Here is a 13,649-nt window from a genome sequence, read left to right on the forward strand (position 1 = left end):
TCATTACCTGTGGTAAAGTTAGTGGCTAAGCTACAGATAATATAAAATAAATTAACAAGAGTAAAGCAAAACAAATATTATATATGTTTTATATGACATAGTAGACATGATGTGGGGGTGGGAGGGGACCGAGACCCAATGGTGGCTATATAGCAGTGTGATTGAGGGTAAAGTGCTATAAATCTTTCAGTGATAAAAGTAGGAGAAATGAGCAAGGCCTACTCAGGTTGTTACTGGACCCTGGTTATCATGCAAGCCACCTCTAGAATCAGTCATATGACTTCATTTCATGAACATATGTTATAAAATTATTTTATGGTTCAGGGGAGCAAAGGGGGAGGCCATTGTGTGATATTCTTGCTTCTGTTATTTTCTCAATTTCCTTCAGCATAAATACTCAGTATGACCAAGTGCCTTATCTGGGGTACTGTGTTCTGAGTCCCAAAAGGTACACAAAATTATGTTCACAGCAAAAAATGTTGCCAAAAAGCAGTGTGGTGGTTTGAATGAGAAATGCGCCCCCTAAGCTCACATATTTGAACTCTTGGTCCTTGGTTGGTATTGTTGTTTGGGGACGCCACAGCACTTTTAGAATGTGGCACTTTGCTGGAGAAAGTCTGTCACTGATGGTTTGCTTTGAGAGTTTGCCCCACTTCGTTTGCTCCTTCTCCTTCATTTGTGGTTGACCACGTGATCTGTCAGCTTCCAGCTCTGGCTGTCTGCTACCACATCATCCCTAACATTATGGACTCTAACCTTCTGGAACTGTAAGCCTAAATAAACCATTCTTTATTTGTCATTGATCATGGAAACAAAAAGTAACCAAAACAGAAGTTGGTACTAGAGAGAGTGGGGCTGCTGCTGTGAAGACCATGTCTTTTGGAAGAAAGATGAAGAATTTGGAACTCTGGAGTAGAAAAGCAGTTAAAACACTATAAGCAGAGGTCAATGGGCCAGCGTAGGGGAGGTCTGAAAGGCAGTAGTGCTGAGAGCAATATAGACTGTAGAGGCCTTGCTCAAGAGGATTCAGAGAAGAACAAGGACAATATTGCCAACTGGACTAGATTGTGTGATATTTCGACAAAGAATCTGGATGTCCTGAGAATTTATGTAAGGCTGAATTCGAAGTAATTGACTAATTTATCAGAGAAAATTTTAAGAAAACAAAATTCTGAGTCTGTGGAATGATTATTACTGACAACTCTTATGCCGGTCTCTAATGAAAATGGGCAAGTGGGACAGAAAGAAACAAACTGTTCAGTTTGGAGAGAAAAGGAGTTCAGGAAGATTAATGGTACAGCCAAGGCCTGTGTTTGAAGAGAGGCTCCTTTAAAAAGAAGTCTCAAGCTCTGCACTGGAACAACAGGAAGGGTGCCATCAGGGAAATACACCACCCAAGTAAGTTTCCAACTTGTGTAAGGCAAAGGCCCAAAGGGGTTTTCTGCTCCTAGAAAGCGATTTCCTCAACATACAAAAGCTGTTGTTACTGTGATCTAAGGAAGTGAGGGTCCATGACAAGTTGGCAGCCAAACAGCACTGTTGTCCAAGTGGGTACTGGCTTTAGAGTCATGAAAGATGCAAGAGTAAGGAAACTGTGGATTCTTCCTCCATGGTTTCAGAGAGCTGCTGAGGCCAGGCAATGTGTGGCAAGGGAGTCTGCAAGGAGGCCCTGTGAAGTCAATGAGTGAAGCTGAAAGGTGAAGCCTGGGTTTCCGTGGTAACCCCAAGATGCTGGCAATGCTAAAGTCACAGTCAAGGAGAGAAGCATATAGGGAGTGGAAAGAGCCAAAGAGAGGGAGAGATGTATGTTGCAGACAACAAAGCTGGAGAGGTGGAGTCATCTAAGTGCTTTACAATAAAGTCCCAGATAACAGACATAGAGCTATGGGATTTGAAATTTGTCCTGCTGGGTTTGGTCTTATTTTGATCCAGTATTTCCCTACTATGCCCCCATTCCTCCCATTTGGAATGAAAGTGTTTATTCTGTACAATTATATGTTGGAAGCCTGTAATTTGCTTTTTTATTTTACAGGAAGTCATAGTTAAGAGATTGCCATGAATCTCAGAAGATGACTTTGAACTTTGAGACAGTATTGAAATTGTTAAGGATAGGGGACTTCTAAGGTTGAAATAAATGCATCTGCATTATGGTAAGGCCCCCCTGTGTGGGCCAGGGAGTAGAATCTGGTAGTTTAAATGAGAAATGTGACCCGTAAGTTCACATATTTGTCACTGGGGGTGGGGGAGTGGGGTAGTACTTAAAAACTTTATAAGCCTGATCCCCCCATCCAGTTTGCTCTCTCTGCTTCATATTTGTGGCTGAAGATGTGATCTCTCAGCTTCCTGTTCTGGCTGCCTGGTGCCATGCCATCCCCACCATGATGGACTCTAACCCTCTGGAAACATAAGCCAAAAAAAAACTCTTCCTTAAGTGACCTTTGGTCATGGTATTTTATTTTGTTGTGGGAATAAAAGGTAACTAATACAAGCAGCAACAACACAGAGATCCACAGATAAATAAAATTCAATTTTTCAACAATATAAAAATGAAGCACTAATTTATGCTACAAGAGATAAACCCTAAACACATCATTCCACATAAAAGATGCCACTTAAAAAGATCACATACTATGATTACATTAATAAAAATGTGTATAAATAGATAAAGTAGCTTAGTTTTAGCAGCAACTGAATGCTAGGAAAAATGGGATATGACTGCTGAAAGGTACAGGATTTCTTTTTGCATTAATGATAATATTCTAAAGTTGATCATTGTGATACTCATAACTTTGTGAAGAACTTAAAAACATTGAATTCTACCCTTCAAATGGATTAAGTAGTATGTAAACAATATTTTATAAAGTTTTTTAACAAAAGAAAAAAAATCAAAGACTACTTATTGACAATGCTAATCATAAAACAGAAAAATGTAGATGAACTTACAAAATACTAGAATAAGACAGCTGGGAAAATTTGTTTATCAGATCAAGATAAAAGAAATGAATTGCATTTCTGTATTATAGAAATAATTTTAAAATATAATTCAAAATATATATCTTGCCTTAATACAATGTTGTTTATAATAATATTAGTGGCTACAGAAATATCTAATAAAAGTGAGCAATATCATTTAGAGGACATTATAAAACTATATTTTTGGGCAGAAGAGATGGCTCAGCGGTTAAGACACTGGTTGTTCTTGCAGAAGACATGGGTTCGAATCCCAGCATCCACATGGCAGCTAACAACTGCCTGAAACTCTGGTCCCAGGGGATCCGACAGCCTCTTCTGTCCTCCACGGGCATTGCACAACACAGGTGCACTTACCTACATGCAGGCAATACACACATACAAAATAAGAATAAATTTAAAAAATTTTAAAAACAAAAAAAAATTATATTTCACATACATAGGTAGTAGAATTACAATTCTTTCAAAATAATTTTTAAAATTAAGTGTAGTTAATACCAGTTGTTTTTCTAACATTATTTACTAACAAATGCTTCTTAATATTATATACTATATACTATAATGCTTCTTATATTATAAAGAGCTCAGAAAGAATGAAGCAGACTTTGCAAGCCAATATTGATTCAAATTAAAAAACTACAATGTCTAAACTCACAAAAATCATTGTGTAGAAACAAACCCATACACACAAGGAAACTTAGATTATATCCTAAATCAATAAATGAATGAATAAACTATTAAACAGTATCTGATAATGAGTTATAAACAAGTAAATACTTTAGGATGGAAATTGTTTATGATATAAAATTCTTAACCAAACCATTCAAGAAGTAAATAAAACCCTGACTCTATCAAGTCACAAAATTTTAAAGTGCAATTAATTGTATTCAAGGTACAAAATGCCATCCAATTAAAAGTAATGACTAATTATCAAACTGATTATCTGAATGACACACACACAAAAATGAGAAAATAACCCAACTATCATAACTGTAAACTAACACAAGACACTCTCACCTATCCCTATAAAACTACCAAATATTTACCAGTTACACATTTGAAGAAAATGATAAAAATTTAGAAAACAAACATACCAGGATTCAATTACCTAAATAGCTCACTGATTCTTTGTTGACTAAGAAAATATATATCCTTCAATGTCTGCAATGGATAGATTCATACTCCAACTTATCCAACTTGCCTAACAAATACTCATGCATATATGCACATATGCATCTGAACATGTACATATATACATGTCACAGTCATATAAACAATATATTTGCTGAATATATGAATATATATGCTTATATATTCTTTATTTGTGCACATGCATAGAAAGACAACCATATTTGCTAGCGTAACTTACTTGTTTGTGCCTTTTCCAGTAAAATCTATGATAAAAGAGGAACTTGAAATTTGATGAGAAAATTTAGCAAAACCTTAAGACAAAGAGAATGCCACAGAAAGATGTTCTATTTTAAAATGGTATCAAAAAAGATGGTGAATATAATAAAGGATATAACAGCTTTTATCATCTATTAAAATTTTATTTGCTTCTTCAAGTCAAAGAAATCACTATCTTCAAACCATGTATGAGTATTTTTAACTGTTTTGTGGGGTATTTTACAATTTATTCTTAAAGAACACAGAAAATAATCTCAAAAATTGTATTATAATGAATTCTACCCACATATATAAATTTAGGCCTAAATTTTAAAAAGCAAAAATCTATCATTCTATGTATATTTTTCAGAACATAGTTTATTTCAAAAGCAATAGCCTTTATTTTTAATGACTGCATTTTAGGACAACTATTTGAAGTCAGTTTCCTGCTTTGCAACATCAATATTTAAAAAGCTATGGGTCTTAAGTGAAAGAATATAAATTAATGCTAGCCCCCACTGGTGGATCTGAATATATAACTTATTTAAAGAAAATACCATGTATTAAGGTTCCTGTAAGATGTTAGACTCAGAAGAGCAGTGTGGACTCACCACTCTGTATACCTTTATTTTTGCATCAGTCCTGCATTTTTCTTTTCTCCAATGTGCTTCCTGGTTCCTCAGTTTCTCCAGGTCATTTAGCAGGTCAGTGCAGCGGGTACTTAATTTCTCATTTTCCTCCTCCAGATTTTTTATAACCAGTCTGTTTTGCTCTTCTTTATTCTGTACACAGTCCTTAGCATCCTGTAGAACAGTACCATAAGGACCGATAAACAAGAAAAAAAAAGTGAGAACTAATCAACAAAAATAAACTGTGCAGTTTTACCCTCACAGCAGCTTCTTCTACATTTGATGGCCAAGGTCACCTGTGTACTTTATTGGCCTCTTTTCATGGAGGTGGATGGGTCATATTTTTTCACTGGATGACAGCTTTGATGAGTACACATTTGCAAAGAGCCCATTAATTGATCAAGCTGCCTTTGATGCTGTCCCCAGCTATTTTTGAGACCCACACAGACATATCCTCCCAGACCTAGGTTTTATCAATTAATAATGCCAGAGCCATCAGAATCTAATTACAAGAAGCCACATATTCACACTCCTACTTTCTTAGCTCCATTTCTATCATTAACTATTTATCTATAAGTTATAAAGCTTGGAGTCTTAGCTTTAAAGCATCTTTATCAGAGTTTTTGCATGTTAGAAAACTGTGGTATATCAGGGCCTAAGGCAATTTTCCTCTAAGCCTGTCACTTTCTGTGCCTCAGAGTTTGACAAAGCTTCAAGGAAGACTTCAAAGCAAAGATACTGTAAACCTATGTACAAGTCAACACACCTTAACTTCTTGACTTTTATATTTAAGTTTCTTCTGTAAATCACTGAATTCTTTCCTCAAGAAAGTATTTTCTTCATCAACTGCAATCTTCATCTTTACAAGATCTTCTATTTCCTGTTTTAGAATTGATTCACTCTGAGGAAAAAAGTTAAACTACTGTTAAGCTGGTATCTCTATGAAAAAAAGAGCTTACTTTATAAGCTTTAGAATTTAATTTCCAGTGTTAGGACTAACTAGCTTTCCTAATAAAGTCCAATATTACAGTTCTTATTTCCTATGACTGTTCATGCATTTTTCACTTAAATGTACAAGTATGCACGTATCTATTAGTTTAAGATAAAAAACACATAAAAACTGAATACCCAACATTAAACCAGGGCTAGAGAAATGGTTCAGTGGTTAAGAGCACTGGCTACTGTTGCAGAGGACCCAGGTTCAGTTCCCAGCACTCATATGGCAGTTAATAATCATCTGTTAACTCCAGTTCCAGGGGTTCCAACAACACCCTCTTCTGGTCTCCACAGGCACTGCACACACAGGTGTACTTACATACACGCAGGCAAAGCACTCATTCACATAAAATAAAAATAAATAAATTTTATATATTAAGCCATATGTAGAAAGCAAACTTTCAGAATTCAAGTGTACAAAGGAAAAAAAAGCAAAAGTTTTTCAAACATTCTAATAATGAAAATGTTAAGTATAGATAAAATAAGAGTTATTTTCTTAGTTGAATGCCTTTCAGAAGAACAATTATGTTTTTATGAAGGCATAAAATCATTAAAAAATTAAAAAGTTAGTGAGTACTAAAATTTTTTGCTCTGTAGAAAGAATGTTAAAATTACAATAATTTTAGCTAAATACTCTTCACATTAACCAGATGCCTAAGTGATACCTAATTGGTGAATATACTGTATCTCAATTCTTAGCTTATTTTCTCTGAGAAAATGTACCCAAATTCATCCATATGGATGGATATAGTGATAATTCAAATACACTGGTGCAAAGCATGGCTTAATCATGTGAATATGCCATATTTATCTGTTTCTTGTCAGTGTATTTTTCATCTATTTCCACTTATAGAAAGAGGTGCAGAAATCAGGCAGAGTACTCTCAAGCACGTCTATAGATATACATGAGCAAAAATTACTCTCAAGTAGTACTTTTCAAACTATAGACTACAATCTAAGAATAGTTCATTAGTTCAAGTTAGTCATCAAATCAAGGTTTGAAAAAATGGAATATAATAGAAAATATCAAAATGATATGCACAGATTCTTAGCCAAAAAATCAATATCCATAAGAATAAAGTTGTAGGAATAAGCCAAGAATCTATATAAATTTAAATGTTTCCTAAAATTTGAATTTAATTTGGAATTTTAATTTTATTTAAATGATTAAATTCACATTTAATACAGGATTAGTGTATGTTTATCTGCATTATTTGCAGTAAGGGCAACTAGTATAAGAATTTTCATCTCACATTTTCATATACTAATTCATGACACATAATGTACTTCTTTCAGTATGGGCATCACATTAAAAAAAGTCTGAAAAGTATTCCCTAGATCGTATATAACTATAGGTGAAATTGTTAAATCAAACATTATATGCACATGAAGAGTTCCCATTATTCAATCTCTCCACCAACACTTAAGTCTAAGGCTAGAAAATTGTTTAATATTTTATTTCTTATTTTATGTATATGAGTCTATTGTCTGCATGTATGTAAGTTCACCTGTGTTGTACAATGCCCGTGGAGGTCAGAAGAGGGTGTTAGAGTCCTGAAACTGAACTTATGGATGGTTGTTAGCTGCCACTTGGGTGCTGGGAACCGAACTTGAGTCCTCTGCAAGAGCAGCCAGTGCTCTTAACCACTGAGCCATCTTTCCAGTACAAAGGCTAAAATTTTTACAAATCCAGGAGGCATAGGTGGCCACTGAACACAGTTCTAATGCTTATTTTCTGTTTTAATTATTGGGCCATATAAAAATGTGTCTGATATCAAACACAGAAAAAAACAGATGCCTAAAAAGAGTCCATTCACAAGTCACAGGCCATATTTCCACTCTTATGCAAGAGTTGTCTTCCTTCAAGATTTGATGTCCAAGCTTCTCTGTTCTTCAGATTTGCACAGCTGCACCAATATTCTGTAATTCCTGACATTTTAATTCTTTTTTATTGTGGGAAAGACTTTTATTAATGGGCATCATCTGAACTAATGACTTAACTCCAGCAAAAACATGTGCAATCTTGGGTGTGATGAAGGGGCAATCTCCTTGGCAACCTCAGTTTGGTACTCTACCCAAAAAGATAATGAATAAATATGAGTATTCTTGAGGATTCATACATCAAAGCACTGCAAACACCACACTCACCCATCTCTATTGGACAAAGTGGAGACTGGGAAAGGATGTGTGACCTAGGATGAATGAGATACTAGGGATGAAAAGGCCAGACGGTATGTTAAGATTAAAACATAAAGCCAAGGGGCTGGAGAGATGGCTCAGCAGTTATGAACACTGCTTGTTCTTGAAGGAGACCCGGGTTCAAATCCCAGCACCCACACAGCAGCTAACAACTGTCTATAACTCCAGTCCCAGGGGGTCCAACAGCCTCTTCTGATCTCTGCAGGCATGGAATGACACGGATGAACATACCTACATGTAGGCAATCCATGCATAAACATAAAACAAAAATAAATAAATAGGGCTGGAGAGATGGCTCAGTGGTTAAGAACACTGGTTGTTCTTGCAGAAGACCCAGTTTCAAATCTCAGAATCCATATGGCAGTTAACAACTGTCCATAACTCCAGTTCCAGGGGATCCTACAATGTCTTCTGTCTTCCATGAGCACTGCATGACACAAGCGCACTTACCTACACAAGGCAATACATGCATACACAGTGGTGCACGCCTTTAATCCCAGCACTCGGGAGGCAGAGGCAGGCGGATCTCGGTGAGTACAAGGCCAGCCTGGTACACATAGTGAGTTCCAGGACAGCTGGGGCTACAGGGAGACCTTGTCTCAAAAAAACCAAAAAAAAAAAATAATAATAATAAATAAAATTTTTAAAAATTAAAGAAAAATTTTTATCTGTCTTCTTTTCACTGTCATAAATTTATTTTTATGTTATAACAAAAATTTATATAATTTTTATCACCCTCCCAAACAAAATCTCCAAAGTTATACATGATAAATGGGAAATCATGACACTAAGATTAAAGTTACCACAGGAAAATTAAAGATCAGTATGTTTTATGGATGTAAATATCGCAGAGGTCAACAAAATACTAGCATTGTGATGTTCCTATACATTAAAATATTAAGTACCATGTTGAGGTATAACAATTTCAGATATGAGAGATGGGAGCAGGTGAGATTTAAATATACATTGAACATGCTAATAAAAATAGAAGCTAAAATACCAAAAGAAGAGCATATTGATACAAAAGAATCTTTTAAAAATATTCCAGAAATGTCTAGCTTGGATATTGTTTTTGTTAATTATTTCTTTAATAACAACAAAATTAGAAGAAGTATTTTATTACAATAGCACTGACATATTCAATAACAACTTTGAGAGCTAAGATGTATCTTTTTCAGAATTGGCTGTAAATTTTTAGGTTTACATTTGAATTATTACAGTTATACAATATAGTACTCAGTATAAACCCTATAAGACATAAAGTTAAATGAGGTTTTAACCTTTAAAAAAGATCTCCATTTCATTATTAAAATACACAGTTTCATACAGAAAAATTCACTTTCAATGCAACCGACATTAAGATGTTTGCGCATGCATTTCTAATCTCTATATATCTGATCACTACTATGATAGTTGGTTACTTTCTGATCTCCATGGCATCTGACCATGGACATAAAGTCATCAGGTAGATTTCAATGGTAATGTTTTTCACATCTACTAATTATTATTCTTAAATTTTTATCATTTTTTTAAATTTTAATAACTACATGATTAGAAGAAGCATTTCACTACAGATTTAACATATTCAGTAACACACTCCAGAGCAAGAGTACATCTCTTTCACAAGTGGGTGCAAGGTTCTACGTTCACAGGTGAGTTAATACCATTACACAATACTGAACTCAGTACAAGCCCTGTAAAACATAAAATTGAATGAGTTTTTAACCTTTAAAAAAGATTTCCATTTCATTTTAGAATACATTGCTCCTTGCAGAAAGACTCATTGTTTTTGCTATTAACACTGAGGTGTTGGTGCATGCATCTCTAATCTGTATGCATCTGATTATTACCAGTCATAATCAGATGCAGTTGGGCCATTGGCACCTGTGTATGTCTGTAAAGTCATCGGATAGATATCGATGGTAATGTTTACCACCTCTACTAATTAGCATGATGTAAATTTCTAAGCTTCTTCCTCAAATATAATACATATTTGAAAATTCATTGATTTTTTTTTGTGTATATCGCACAGAACATCCCAAACCATCTTACTCAACTATACACACACTTCCCAGATGGCACCCTCCCATAGCCTCCCTCCCCCAACTAGAGCCCTTATATTCTGATATCCCTGCTACTGTCTGCTGTGTTGTTGGTACCCCAGCCAATCCCCACTACTTGCCCTTCTGTTGAATCTAGTCAGGCTATGTAGAGGTCTTTGTTTTAGGAGGGTCAGCTGTTCCTCTTCTAGCAGCAATCAGTTGTCAATATTCCTTTAGATAAGAATGGGGTATGCTGTTCATTTTCCAAGTTCTATGCTGGGTTACAATCTGGGAGTCCCTTTGGTCACTGTGGCCAACAACTCAAAAGAAGGTATCTCCTATCTGACACTGTTGCTTGTTATGTAGCCTTAGGCTAGGCATAGGGACTCTTAAGAAATTATATTGACCCTTTAATCTTTGGTTATACTTTCCTTTTGGATGTTTAAGACCTTACAATTGGTCCAGATAAACCAATTTATTTTTACTCTTAAGGTAATTTGAGGATCTGTTCCTCAGGGGTCACATGGGCTTGAGAGGATTTTACCAGTTCCATCTATATGAATATAAATCAATGGTCCTGCTCAACCACGTCTGGCTCCCCTTGGAAGCATGAATGACATATTTCCTCTGAGTTGGACCTCCTCTTTGTAGACTGGACAATGGTTTCCATCCATCTTGTGGGGTCTCCATGTCCTCCCTGAAGAAGAGGACAGGTGACTCACCACAGTTACAGGACATTTTGAGAGATGTTCTATAGTGCTCTGGAACTTAATCAACCTTAGAGGGCAAGTGGCAAAAACTGTCCTTTAAGTCCCTCTGACCACATTAATATAGGACTCAAACTATGGCTGTTAAACATCCAAGAAGGTTAATTCCACCAGTCTGGTACTTTTAATTACAGTGTGTCATGTAGATAAATCTTGGGGAAAGACAAATTGTTCTCAGGTAAAACTTACATAGACATAATTTCTTGATCTGCTATGTATAATTTATTGGTAGGTTGTAGGAGTAATATGGTTCCCACTGGTTTTCAGAACTAGCTAGGTACTATTTATCTCTTGCATTGTCTCACCACTCCACCAAAGTTTTCCCACTTAAGGTGCCCCCATCTTTCCCCTTTCTCCCTTAATAATACCCTTCTCCTATGGCACTACCTCTCTTGAGCTCCTTTTCCCTTATCCGCTAGGTTCCTTGTATACCCTTTCCTCCCCCCTCCCTTAAACTAACCCAATGTTTGTCCATATCTCCCTTATTAAGGCCTGTTTCCTACTGTTCTTCTCTTTCAGGTTCTTTCTTTTCCTTTACCTCCCTGTTTCCTTTCCATTATCCTGGTTCCTGTAGTTATGTCTGAATACATACTCACTTATCAGGGTTTGATTCTAGGATCCACATATGAGGGAGAACATATGTCGATTTTTTTTTTTCTGAGTCTGTGTTACTTCACTTAGTATAACAGTTTCTAGTTCCATCCATTTACCTGCAAGTTTCATGATTTCATCTTTCTTTTCTGCTGAGTAAAACTCTATTATATAAATGAACCACATTTTCATTATCCACTTGTCAACTGAGGGACACTTAGGTTGCTTCCATCTCTTAGCTATTGTGAAAAGAGCAGCAACAATCATGGATGTACAAGGGTCTCTGCAATAGGATGAGTTCTTTGGGTCTATGGCAAGGAGTGGTATAACTTTGTCAAATGGTAGATTCATTTGCAGTTTTTTAAAAGTTCTCTACACTGTTTTCCATAGGGGTTGAACAAGTTTGAAGCCCTACCAGGAGGGGATGAGTGTTCCCATTTCCCCACATCCTCTCCAACATTTGGAATCATTTGTTCTCTTGATCTTAGCCAGTCTGACTTGTATAAGATGAAATCTTAAAGTGGTTTTAATTTGCCTTTCCCTAATTATTAATGATATTGAACATCTTTTAAGACGCCTCTTAGCCATCTTTACTTCCCCTTCTGAGAACTCTCTGTTCAGGTCCTTAGCCCATCTTTTAATTGGGTTGCTTCTTGTCTTGATTCTCCATTTTTTGAGTTTGTTTTATATTCTGGATATTAAACCTCTGTCAGATGTGTCACTGATAAAGATTTTCTCCCATTCTGTGGGTTTTCTGATCACTTCTCTGGTGCCTCCTTTGATGTACAGAAACTTTTTAGTTTAATGAGGTCCCATTTGTTAATTCTTGCTCTTGTTTCCTGAGAAATTGATGTCCAGTTTAGAAAATCCTTTCATACACCTTTATCTTGAAGGTTTTTACCAATGTTTTCTTCTAACAGTTTCAGGTTTCAGGCTTTACATTGAGGTCTTTGAGCCATTTGGAATTGACTTTTGTGTAGGGTGAAAGATAGGGGTTTAGTTTCATTCTTCTACAGGTGGAGATCCAGTTTTGCCAGCACCATTTGCTGAACATGCTGTCTTTCCTCCAGTGAATATTCTTGGCCCCTTTGTCAAATATCAGGTGGCTAAAATATCATGTACTCATATTTGGGTCTTCGATTTTGTTCCATTGATCTACGGGTCTATTTTTGTGCCACTACCATGTTGTTTTTATGACTATAGCTCTGTAATACAGCTCACCACTGGTATAGTAATCCCCCGGCATTGCTCTTAGTGCTCAGGGTTGGTTTGGTTATCCAATGTCTTTTGTGCTTCCATATGAAACTTTGGATGTTTTTTTCCAATTCTGTGAAAAATATCATGGGGATTTTGACTGGCATTGTATTGAATCTCTAAATGACTTTTGGTAGGATGGTCATTTTCACAATATTAATTCTTCCAACCCATGAGCATGGGAGGTCCCTCCATGTTCTGATGTCTTCCCCAATCTCTTTAATAATTTAAAATTTTTCATTGTAGAGCACTTTAATGTCTTTGGTCAGGTTTACTCCAAGATATTTCATTTTTTTGCATCTATTGTGAAAGGGAGTGTTTCCATGTGCTCTCTGATTGCGTGTTATTGGTATATAGAAAGGCTACAGACTTTTGTAGGTTAATTTTGTAATCTGCCACTTTACTGACCTTAATAATTTTTAGGAGTTTTCTGGTGGAATTTTTTGGTATCTCTTAGATATACTATCATATCACCTGCAAAAAGGGATAAATTGATCTCTTCTTTTCCAATTATCACTCCTTTAATTTCCTGCTCTTTTCTTATTGCTCTTGCAAGAGTTTCAAGCCCTATGTTAAAAAGAAGTGGAGTTAGTGGACAGCCTTGTCTGGTTTCTGATTTCAATGGGAATGCTTCCATTTTTTTCTCCATTTAGAATGATGTTCACTGTAGGTTTGTTATACATGGCTTTAATTATGTTGAGGTATGTTCCCTCCAGTCCAATTCCCTCAAGGACTTTGAACATAAATCCATGTTGAATTTTGTCAAAGGCCTTCTCTGCATCTATTGAGATGACCATGTGGTTCTTGTCTTTGAG

At 35.9% G+C, this 13,649-nt stretch overlaps 1 protein-coding gene across 7 annotated transcripts in view; it reads right to left on the reverse strand.

Annotated features, from left to right (window-relative positions):
* The window catches only part of Cntln (centlein), a 327,688-nt gene that overhangs the window by 220,814 nt on the left and 93,225 nt on the right, over positions 1-13,649 (reverse strand). For 4 of the 7 annotated variants that reach the window (XM_029566246.1, XM_029566244.1, XM_029566243.1 and 1 more), the window contains 2 exons: positions 5,752-5,886; positions 4,968-5,159 (listed from right to left, as the gene is read on the reverse strand). In XM_029566246.1, coding sequence (XP_029422106.1) covers positions 4,968-5,159; positions 5,752-5,886 — 327 coding nt within the window. The remainder of the gene's footprint in view (positions 1-4,967; positions 5,160-5,751; positions 5,887-13,649) is intronic. The other 3 variants (XM_029566247.1, XM_008838744.3, XM_008838743.3) reach the window with 1 other exon arrangement.

This window comes from Nannospalax galili, unplaced genomic scaffold (genome assembly GCF_000622305.1).
Source record: "Nannospalax galili isolate Female #2095 unplaced genomic scaffold, S.galili_v1.0 scaffold219, whole genome shotgun sequence".
NCBI classification, from domain to species: domain Eukaryota; kingdom Metazoa; phylum Chordata; class Mammalia; order Rodentia; family Spalacidae; genus Nannospalax; species Nannospalax galili.